Source organism: Mus caroli, chromosome 7 (genome assembly GCF_900094665.2).
Source record: "Mus caroli chromosome 7, CAROLI_EIJ_v1.1, whole genome shotgun sequence".
In the NCBI taxonomy this organism is placed as follows: domain Eukaryota; kingdom Metazoa; phylum Chordata; class Mammalia; order Rodentia; family Muridae; genus Mus; species Mus caroli.
The window spans coordinates 101,732,791-101,744,752 of record NC_034576.1 but is presented as its reverse complement, the minus strand read 5'-3'; the positions used below and the strand labels follow the sequence as shown (position 1 = coordinate 101,744,752).

At 43.7% G+C, this 11,962-nt stretch overlaps 1 protein-coding gene across 2 annotated transcripts in view; it reads left to right on the top strand.

The window, feature by feature from the left end:
- Positions 1 to 11,962, top strand: part of Uvrag (UV radiation resistance associated) — a 266,200-nt gene that overhangs the window by 79,306 nt on the left and 174,932 nt on the right. For both annotated transcript variants that reach the window (XM_021167360.2, XM_029479367.1), the window contains one exon: positions 313 to 395. In XM_021167360.2, coding sequence (XP_021023019.1) covers positions 313 to 395 — 83 coding nt within the window. The remainder of the gene's footprint in view (positions 1 to 312; positions 396 to 11,962) is intronic.

The window sequence follows — 11,962 nt, the reverse complement described above, 5'->3', positions numbered from 1 at the left end:
TCTCTGTAACTCTTTCCATGGGTGTTTTGTTCCCAATTCCAAGAAGGGGCACAGTGTCCACACTTTGGTCTTCGTTCTTCTTGAGTTTCATGCGTTTAACAAATTGTATCTTATATCTTGGGTATCCTAGGGAATTGAGTTTTAAATCCACTTGTCTGAGAGATTTGATGAGGCTGCCACAGAGATGATGTTTTTTGGGTCTCTAAAGTAGACCCAGGCCTTTGATGAGTCATATCCTGAGAAAGGCAAGTATGGTTGGTCTGGCACAGATTTTGTTTCTCTTTGCTTACTTTCTTCACCATTGCCTTTCAGGGTCATCCAAATGCCCAGAAGAACCTCCTTCAGGTGGACCAGAACTGTGTTCGCAATTCTTACGATGTCTTCTCTTTGCTGCGGTAAGAACCTCCCTAGGGTCTCCTGGATTTGAATGATCTCTGTCTGTGGCTCTGTGGTGCTGAGGTGTGAGGGATGTCCGGCTTGAGAGGCCAGCGCTCAGGCTTAGCATTGTTTAGTGAAGGCTCCATAAATCCTGTTGTTCAGTAATTTAAGTTTATCTCCCTGACAGAGTCTTTGAAAAGCCATTTCCTCTCACTGGGTAGTGGGAAAGAACAGCTGCAGACTGCAGACCCGAAAGCAGAGCGCGAGGCTCTTGCTGGTCTGCAGAGCACGGACATCACCGGAATTTACCAAGGATGCTTCCCCAGGAGAGCCCACCCACAGCCCTAGGCATGGCCTAGGCTTTTAGCTTGCTCCGCACCTTAAGAGGGCCTGAGTGACAGGGCCAGGGGAGCTTTGCAGAGATCCAAGGCTCAGAGGTTTAAGTGCCTCTGCTCTCTGTATGGATGCGTGTCTCTATGAAATGCTTGGGATTAAGTTTGAAAGACTTAAAATCTAGCTCTAGTTTTTCATGTGGTAGATGATCAGGGACACTTCCCAGGGGACATATCCTAGTATAGTCAGCACTACACTCAGCCTTTGTTCGGCTCACATTGCTAGTGGACATTTGATTTGGGTAGCGTTTTTTCTAATGTTTACTTAACACATCATAAATTTTAGAGCCTTACATCTCCTCTATAGATTTTCTAGTGGAAGAATCCAGAAGGATTCATGAAGAATGGTTATCTTATAAACATACAAGTGGCCTTTCCTTTGTGAGCCTTGAATTTTATATTTGATGACATAGAGTTTGGTTATGAGACTTGTGAAAATTACTCTTATGGGATAACAACCTGAAAGCTACCACATATGTTTGATGACCTTTGACCTGTGTCCGAGAGGTGTCTTCAGTTTGACTGCTTGGGATGTGTAAACAGATAGGGTTTACTAATTGCACGGACATTCTTTTGAGTCTATTGAATTGGGGACGTAGAAAGTGAAGAATAGAGTGTGCAGAAATAGTTAAAATGCGAATAAACTGCTACATTTCCTGACCTCGATTTTCCTTAGTAAAATGATAGAAAGAGAACATGTTTTAAAAAGCTATTTTCTAAGTATGAGATTGCGCAATCTTATGGGAGAAAACAATAGCGCTAAAAGAAAAATCCCCAACTTAGAGAAAAGGGAGGCACTTGGGATAGTTAACCGAGAAAAGAGGGTGTGTTAAAGGGTGCAGAAAGCTCTAAGCTATTCAGGAGGGTAGGAGGTAAGAGATGGGATACCATAGGAAATGCAGGAGTGGGGCTTCAGGGATAGCTCAGTGGAAAAGCACTCACCTGCCATGCGTGAGGTGCAGAGTTCAGTCCCCAGTACCTCCAGTTGTCCTGTTTACCCCAATCCAGTTAACCGTCCTGGTGGGAGAAGTGGTGGTGTTAAGCTGTATAGTTTGTAGATGTTTTTAAAAATCACCGTTGTTGCAATAAATTGCTACAAAACAACATAGACTTACTTTTGTGTGGGGTGTGGTGGTATATGCACATTGTGTGTGCACATGTGCATATGTATGTGTGTGTATGTGACTGTGTGCGCACACACACACACACACATGAGTGCACACATGAAGGAGGAATATGCGCATCCAGAGATCAGAGTCAGACCTTGGCTGTTTCACTCCATCACTCTCCACCTTACTTGCTTGAGGCAGGGTCTCTCACTGCATGGCAGCATTCATCTCTGCCAGGCTTGTTGGTCAGTGGACTCCTGGGATCTTTCTTTCCATCCTCACTACTGTTGTTACTGTCCTGTTAGCCAAGACCTCAGTTTCTCTGAGCCAGTTTAAATGCCTGTTTATCAACCAAATTACCTACCTGAACTGCAGGAATCACCATGCACCCAGAAACTCTAAGTTGTACTCGTCAAAGTTAGTGAACCTTCCTGCTTCTTTTAGCAGGCAGCCATGTCTGCTTTCTGCTATGGTAGATGTGGAATGCTTGTCGGGAACTGTGTTCCTCCCAGACTCGGTTTCTTTGTTCTTTCCTCTATTCACTTAACATTGTCCCCGAATGGGGATATTTTTAAAAACGGGGTTTTTTTTTTGTTTGTTTCCTATTTCTTCTTGATTTGTAACACTTTTGCTATTTGGCCTATAATTTGAAAATATAGCCACAGCCGGGCATGAGGTATAAGCCTCTAATCCTAGTCTCAGGTGGTGCAGGAGGGTGGACCAAGAGCTTAGCATTATCTTTGGCTATGTGTCAAATTCTAGGCCATCTTGGACTACATGAGGCCCTGTCTCCAACAACAACAACAACAACCACAACAACACCACTGCCCACATTGCCTGCATTCCTTTACGGCCCTTCGCTTCAGAGTGAGAAGTTAGTCTCCTGATTGTGCTTTTTAGGAGTTATGCTAATTAATGACCTGCACCAGCTGGGAGGCTTTGTACTGCCGTTTGCCCTAATACCTAATACTGAGGGAAGATGGTCTGAAGGTTGAGGCCAACCTGGGCTGCATAGTGACTTTCAGGCCTGCACTATAAGTGAGACCTTGTCTCAAAATTAAAAGTAAAAGTTAATAAAAAATTCTTTCAGTGTATTGTGATCCTGGGAGCCATAGTTTCTTAGTAAACTTAGCTTGCTGGTAAGTGTCATGGGAAACTAGGGAATCTTGGTGAAGTTAGGGCTTTGGAACGTCTAGACCAGGGCGTGCACCAAAACCACCTACTTCCCATGGGAGTTTTGTATTGTTGGTAGGAAAGCAGTCAGGTGCCTTGGCTCACTGGAGACCCCGGGCTAGCTTTCCCATCTCCACAGTAGTAGTCAAGTCTGCCAGAGTTGCCTTCAGTGTGTGTGGGGTGAGGCAGTGAACTTTGGTTGGCTCTGAGATTGCAGGTTTGTTTTCCAGCAAACAGACAGGAGGTTATTTGGCTTTTGTGTTCCATACTTTGGGATGTTCACCACAAGGTGTCAATGTTGTTCTTCAACTGACATTTGAAATGCCAGTTACTTTTCAATTTGGATGAGCAGCTGGCTAGAGGGAGGGCCTCCGCAGAGCATGGACCGCTGCTGTGAAAGGCTGTTCAGTAAGCGGTTGTCCAGATCTAGATTTCCCTGTTGTAGGGGCACAGGTAATTCGATAAAGCTCAGGGGTGGGGTAACTCTGGATTTTGTTGTTGTTGCCTTTAAACACTTTTCTTGCTGGTGGTAGTGAATTACTGAGTGGGTATGAGAGGCTCAGCACCGTGAGGTGTGCAGTTTCAAAGGCTATCCCTGGTGTCCTCAGGGTAAGACTGGAGCCACAGGATCACCTCTAATCTTGCCACTCTCTGAGGGTAAAAGATCTTTCAGGGTGTCATCCCTGGCTTCACCCCTTAATACTTTGTAGAGAGGGGGCTCCTCTCTGCGATGCCTGAGTTCCAGCTTGTTCTGCTGGCCTTTCTCTTAGCACCATCTTCCCCTTCGCCTTCTTGCTGTCTTATGGTCACTCCTGCTCTCAAAGTTAGCTGCATTCTCCCTGGTCAGTCATGGTTTTACAACCTTGTGTTGGTCTCTTCACACTGATGAAGAGCATTGAGCCTTCTTGAAGGAGGGATTCTTAACCTGGCCATGTGGCTGGCTCTTCATTGTGTGTCTGAGGTTCCCGTGCCAGGGACTCTGTGGTGTTATTTCCCCTCTCAGCTCTGCTCCACTGGCACAGCATCAACTTGCCTGTCCGAATGTTAGAAGCCCCAGTCTAGATCCCCATTGCTGCCTGCCTTTCCTTGGTCTCACAGTCTGTGTTTCTCAGTCTGTCTGTTGGGCTTTCAGTCATGCCCTTGAGGAGCCTCAGCTCCAGCCTGGCCAGATTCACTCATCAGCTTTGTCTTCTCCCCCTCCTCTTTCTCTTCTCTGGTGTCTGTACCACGGTTCTAGAGATCAGAGTCATCTTTGTTTTCTGACTCTTCTTCTTTCACTGGGGCTTAGTTGGCTCTGAGTCCTCTCGAGTCTCCTCCAGGTGGCTCTTCTGTCTGTCTTCCTGGACTGTGTCTTTTTGCTGCAGATTTTTTCATGTGCTGTCAGTAGCTCTGCCTCACTGGGCATTCTACAATAACATAATTCAGGGATTGTAGCCCCTTTTCTGCAGAGGACCCAGATCCTGTTTCTAGCACCCACATGGTGGTTCTCCATCAACCATCTATAACTCAGTTCTAGGGAACCTGATGCCTCTTTTGATCTTCCTGGGCTCCCCCACACACGTGTATATGCTCAGGCACACAGGCATAGAATAAATAAAGAGCTGACTCAGTGTGCTGGGATTAAAGGTGTGCACCACCTGGGCTGGCTAAGTATTGACAGCAGTGCAACTCCGTCCTTTTGTGGTAAAGCCTGGTCCTTTTTTTTTTTTTTTTTCTTTTCTTTAATAGATGAGGACATTGAAACACAAGGCAGTTAGTTGCATACCACACGGTCACACGGCTGGTAGTGTGAGCTTGTCCAGGTCCACAGATGGTTGCCAAAGCAGGTCCAGGAACCCCCAGCCAGGTTCCAGTGTATGTGCAGTTTCCCATCAGGCCGTGGCTGTTAAATCAGTGGAATCGAATACTGCTTATTTAGCCTTTGTGGAAGAGCAGAGACAGGATAAGTTTCAGAAAGATTCTCAATCAGAATGGAAAGTTTGGATATTCTGTGCAAGCATGGGTTAAACGAAAGTTGTGTTTATGTATAATGGCATTTTAAAAATGTTTTATTTTCTCCTTTTCTGTCTACATAATATAGATATATGTGCTCATATTCATATTCATAAAGGCACACACACATTGTAAAAATAGGATTTTAATAAATGTTAGTGTAATTTTAGGTGGTCCCTCCTTTTACTTTCTGGCTTTTCTCCTTTTTAAGGCCCCTTTCCCCATTCCTTGCCAGAAAACCACCCAAACCCAGAACCCACGTCCAAGTGATCCCCAGTCACACACTGCTGTGTCAGCAATCCCTGCCTCATCTCTAGCTGTCCGCATCTTTCCCACGGTCTGTGCGTATGTCATGGATACATGTGTGGATATGGTTTTAATTACTGATTTACAGAGTTGGATGGAAAATGCACACAGTAGTGATTCTCTGTCTCAGTTTCCTACTCAACATGGCCTATATGAGCCCCTCCAGCTCATCCTCTGGTGATTCAGTGATACCGACTAAAGCTCATTTACCCCACCATTGTCCTGTTACTATTTTTACTTGTACTTATGTTTCACAGTTTACTTCTGTGGGGATGAGATTAAGAGCACTGGCTTCTCTTCCAGAGGACTCGAGTTTTGTTCCCAGCACCCACGTAGCAGCTTACAACAGTTTATAACTCCAGTTCCAGGGGATCTGACATTCTCACTCAGACATATCTATAGACAAAACACCAATGAACATGAAATTAAAGAAAATTTAAAAATTGCTTATGTGACCCAAGAATCAAGGAAGGAACATTTAAAAAGTTACTTTAAAATACCATTACAACTTTTAAAAAATATCAGTTGCATAAGACAAAGTAAAAAATATAAATATAATCTTGTGGACATATATGCTGTTTTAATCAACACCTTGCCTGTGAGTTTCTCTCTCTTTCTTTCTCTCTCTCTCTCTCTCTCTCTCTTGTTTTTTCGAGACAGGGTTTCTCTGTATAGCCTTGGCTGTCCTGGAATTCACTTTGTAGACCAGGCTGACCTTGAACTCAGAAATCCACCTGCCTCTGCCTCCCCAGTGCTGGGATTAAAGGCATGTGCCACCACGCCCATCGAGTTTCTCTTTTTATCTTGTTTTGTTTTTTACTTTTTAAAGTTTAGCTTTGTTCTGAGACAGTTTTATAGCTATTCTGTAGGATGTGTTCTGGCCACTCTAACCCAGCCTCTAACCACTTTCCCAGCCTTTCCTTCCTCCTGCCTCCCTCCCTGTCTGTTCCCAGATTTGTGACTTTGGTTTTGTTTTACAAAGCAGTTAGTATAACAGGGTCTTGTGTGTGTGTGTGTGTGTGTGTGTGTGTGTGTGTGTGTGTGAGAGAGACCTTTGGGTTGCAGTGATCCACTGGAGCCTGCAGGCCTGAAGCACCCCCCACCTTAGATAGACTTCTTTTCTTTTCTTTTCTTTTCTTTTCTTTTCTTTTCTTTTCTCTTCTCTTCTCTTCTCTTCTCTTCTCTTCTCTTCTCTTCTCTTTTCTTTCCTTTTCCTTTTCCTTTCCCTTTCCCTTTCCCTTTTCTCTTTCTTTCTTTCTTTCTTTCTTTCTTTCTTTCTTTCTTTCTTTCTTTCTTTCTTTTTTAGATAGACATTTTCTATTTACCCTGACTTTAGTCTTTTAATGCTTGCTTTGCCAGTGTCTACAGTGCTGCAGAATGCTTGTGTGCGTGTTTGCTTGTGCATGCACGTGCATACATGTGATATAACATATATACTCTTGGTTTTCCATCTTTTATTTCTGTGCTACAATCCTGGAAGTGGGGTTTCTGAGTCTTAAAAACATACTCAGTTTAATTCTAAGATGGTTCTTCCAGAGACACAAACAACATGTGGTGTTTAAGTTCATCCTAAAAATGAAAATCAACTTTATTGAAATCTTAATGGGAAAATAAGATTAACTGAATTTTCGTAATAACTTTGGGAGAACTGTCATTCTTAGGTTAGTATTCCCACCAAAGCTATGTCTTTATGTTGGCCCACTTTGCTCATTTCCTCAGAAATATTTTGAGGTTTTCTTCATGTGATCGTTTGCTTTTATACTAAACTTGCTCTTAAGTATGTTAGACCTTTTGTATATTATTTTATTTTATATATTGAGTAAAATATTCCTATTTAGTATTAGCTATACCTTTCCTTCTGTTCTTGTGTACACATTGCTACCATAAGAAACAGTATAAGCCGGGCGTGGTGGCGCATGCCTTTAATCCCAGCACTTGGGAGGCAGAGGCAGGCAGATTTCTGAGTTNCTGGTCTACAGAGTGAGTTCCAGGACAGCCATGACTACACAGAGAAACCCTGTCTTGAAAAACCAAAGGGAAAAAAAAAAGAAAACAGTATAATTTTAAGAAAACCTTATTCTCAGTTACTATATCCAGCCATTCATCCTACCATCCCCTCCACATCATTTCCTGCCGTGTGCCACCAGGCATGCTTCTTGTTTTCAGAGGAAAATTCTCTCTTGCTTTTCTTGGAATACACATTGTCATTAATGAAAAGATAGAGCATGGCGGTGCCTGCCTGTAATGCCAGCACTTGGGAAGCTGAGGCAGGAGGATCTTTGGTTTACTGGATATTCAGTAGACAGTGGGACATAGAGGGTTAATCCCACAAGTCATTCCAAAACCCTGTGAGGGATTCTTGGTTTAGCATAAATGTTAACTTTCAGATGTTATTAAAAAGGTGAGTGAAGTTTAAGATGAGCTTGGAGAGGTGAAGGACGGACGTCATCAGAGGCAGTTAAGTCTGTGGATCGTCTTCCACTCGAGACGTGCTCCCTCTGCCTGCTGCCCAGCACGAGCTCCCTCTGCCCCGGTGCACAGATCCTGGCCTGGGTTCATAGGGTTACTTTACTCAGGACAACTTTGTTTAAGATGTCACTTCGAGTTAAGACTCCAGCATCCGCCCCTCGTGGCTGCCCGGTAACTTCATTTGCACTGTGCCGGGCATGTTCTGAGGCAGCTTTCCAAGGGTTAGTGACTTCACCCTCATGTCTGTGCCAAGGAAAACAACCAGTTACCATTAAACACCCACCCCACCCATCACTTGATTTTTGACATCCAGTTTTATTAAGAGAACGTATCAGAGGCTTTGGAAGACTTAAAACCTTATCTGTGTCAGGGTATCACGTGGCCCCAGTACCACAGTTGTTCTAAAGGTGGATACTACACCTTTGAAGAAAATCAGAGTTTAGCCTGTTATCTCCTGACAGTGTGCTTATAATAACTGAGTTCCTGCAAATAGCTCCTTAGGACTGGAAATGCTCTGTGCACATAAGAAGCCAGGCTTTACCTTGGGGACTTAGATTCTAGAGATTAACAGGGCTAGCGAGAAAATAGTCTTTTATTTGTTGAAAGTTAGGAATAATTTCTAAATATTTCATGTCCTAGACATAGCTAACTTCTTTCTTTTCCTGATAAAGGCCTACATAGTAGACAGGGAAAGAAAGTAGTATCCAAACATCTAGAATACAAACAGTATTCAGTGCTAAAATTTTTGCATACCCTTATTATTATTTTTTTTTACTTTTTTATGTATATGAGTTCCTATATGTGTACCATGTGCATATCTGGTGCCCAGGGAAGCCAGAAGAGGGTATTAGATGTCCTGGAACTGGAGTTACAGATGGTTGTGAGCTGCCATGTGGGTGCTGGGAACCAAACCTAGGTCTTTATAAGAGCAGCCATGCTCTTAACTGCTGAGCCATCTCTTTAGCGTCTGCATACATATTTTTGTAGTAGCACAGTAGACATGCTGCTGTTATAATTCTGTTTTATTACTAGGGAAACTCAAGCTCAGAGAAGTTGAGCACGTTGGTCCCAAGTTACTCATTTAGGAAATCACAGAGGACTCAGAGGGCAGATAACAAAGGCTTTACCCGTAGATCCTCCATGTCGTGTGGACACTTCTCTTGAAACACCTCTCTCTTATTGAGACCACTCAGTGGCAGTCCTCTCAGTAAAGTCTCTTTGGTGGGTACACTTAAGCATAAAATGGGCCAGGTATCTTGGTGTCCTGGAGACTTTCACAGTGGGCTCCACTGGTGTCCTCCATGGCGTACCTGTGACCCATGGATGCTGTTGTGTGTGTTTGTCTTCACCATTATCTGTCAGTGTGGATGATCTAACACTGACTCCCTTCCCCCTACCCTGCCAGTTTCTAGGCTTCTCTTCCTTGTTTGAGGTAAGACAGTTTTTTCACATTAACATTCTTTCTTTGTTTTCCTTAAGATTATTTGATTCTGGTGACATAATTATTTGAACCCGAGTGGTGCAGGCTTTAAACAACTCTTGGGGAAGTTATCTGGAGACTAGAGTTCATGAAGACTTTGGTATAAGCCATACAGTCGACTCAGCATCATTTAAGAAGGAGCTAAGATTGTTATGGTGCACCAATGAAAATATATTGTCCAGATGAGGTAGGGTAATGGGCTGTTGGGCTTGGAGCCCATTAGATCATGTTTGGAATATTCTACCTGGGTGCCAGTTTACTATGGACAACACCTGGGGAGGTGGCCAGCATCATGGCCAGCCTATAGCTGTCTTATAAGGACTAGTTGAAATAGAGGACATTTAGCCCAGAGAGGGAGCAGCTTTGGGAATATGCTCGTTGTCTGTCTTTAAGCAGTTTATTTGGTTAATCTGGTAAATAACAATAAAGTGACACGTGTCAACCAAGTATCCTCTCTCGGCTAGAGAGGTCATTGTCTGCTTTGTGTCATTTACCTTGCAAAGGGGATTTTTCTTTTTTCCCTCTCTTTAGATCTCAGAAAACTGAGGCCCAGCATTGGGAATGACTCACTGAAGGCAGAGCCAAAGGCTTCTGATTTCATTTTCTTTCTTGCTTCCTATGCTCCTTACATTTGTAGGTTTTTGATCTCCTTAGGAAGGGATACATCTCAGAGGTATTCTGTCCCTGAGGATGACTGAAGCTGACGCCCACGGGTGCTGGTGTCTGGGGTGGACCAGATCTGTTTCTGCAAGATGAAATACAAGTTCTATCTTCACAGACGTGGCACCCCACTGGGAAATAAACAGACAACTTTTGGGTAGTTTTTATTTTTCCCCGGTAGTCAGTGACAGAGAGCAAAACTGGGCCAGGGGTCGGGAGTGCTGAGGATGGAGGGATGAGATATTTGAGTTCACGGAGGATTTTACAGAGGGGAAGAAATTGAACAAAAAGACTTGAAATAGATAAGACAGCAAGCAGAGTGGGCATCTGGAGGAAGAACATTCCAGAAAGGAGTGATCACAGGTATCAAAGACCCGGGGTGGGAGGGAGTTTGGTTTGTTTCAAGAACAGCTACAGCCAGAAGGTTGTCTTGTTTGAATGCAATGAACAGATCTTCCATAGGGTTTTAGATTACATGCCCCCACCCCACCCCACCCCTTCGCTCGCCCCATGCATAATATGAAGCTTGTCCAAGGGTTTTGAACAAAATGATAATGTGATTTGAGTTACGTAAAGAAAATGATTTATGATCTGGGGGTTTAGCTCAATGGTTAGAGCAGGCTATGGCATTTCAGGGTCCTGGGTTTGATTCCAGTACCACAGAATAAAACATATAGACAAGATAAGAGAGTGGTTTAGCTGCTGTGAAGAAGGTAGTCAAATGCTGACACAATTTTCAAGGCAGCTAGCTAGACCTGCGGATGGACTGGATAGGGGTGTGTGAGGAAGAAATTGGACTTAGGGATAAATGTTTGCCCCAAGTAACTCGGTGGATTGGGTAGAATAACGAAAGCAAATGCTTCTCGATGCCTTGGGCGGGGCAGGCACTGACAGGAAGTGAAGAGTGTGTTCATAGCATGTTAGGGTGAGATACCAAGGAAGCTGTTGTTTGTATGTAAGTGTGTATGCATATATGTATTTGATCTCAGGAGCCAGTTGATGCCCAGTAAGTGAATTAGGGATTGTATCACTGTAGTTAACATAAACCACTCCCAGGAAATATTTGTTATCTCAGGGCCAGGGAACTAGAAGTGAGAGGCTGCTATGAAGCATCAGGAGTATGTTGCTATTGCTCTTCCAGACCGCCCCATTGTAGTATTGAAGTGCCAAGGGCCATCCTGGGCTTGCAGTGGGGTTCTGAGGAAGGAGTTTTGGGGAACAGAAAAAAGAATGACTTGAAGAAAATTGTGGGTATGTAGTACCATGGAAGTGTTAGTGAACCCCTAAAAACAAACAGGAGCTGATCTGGGTTCCCTGCCTGCCAGTCCTAACACAGCAGAATGACTTTGATGAAGAGGAGCCCTGAATATGGGGTAAGGCTTTATATTTATAGAAAGCAGCAAGCAGGGGGTGAATGTTTCTAGCCTGGCAGCTATCTAATTGGGGAGCTACTATGGCCTTTAACATAATTGGCTGGTGCTGGGAATCAAGCTATAAACTTAACTTCTGCTTCCCGCTGCCTTGGTGGTGATTAAGCAGGGGACAGGCTTGTTGTGAATTAACCTAGAAACGCTGAGTTGTTGGGGGAGATTAACCTGGATATGCTGGTCTGTTGGGGTTAGCCTAGAAACAGGAGGTCCCGGTCTGTTAGTTTATCTGAGTTTTCTAAACTGGAGTCTGAACATAGGATTTGGTCTCTCAGGTACAAGCTGACAGCCTGTGTTCTACTTGAGAGACTTCCTGAAGATCACACCAGACAGCTCAGCTCTTGCAGACCCAGTCTTTTATTTACTTATCAATTCAGTTGTCCACTCCAGGTTCCCTTTTGATTATGCCACCAATCTGCATTTTTTTTTTTTTTTCACCTTAGCACCTTGACTTCTAGGGAAAGACAGCAAGCACATTTTTTTTTCTTTCTTTTTTTTTTGTATGCATTTTTTAATTAGGTATTTTTCTCATTTACATTTCCAATGCTATCCCAAAAGTCCCCCATACCCTCCCCC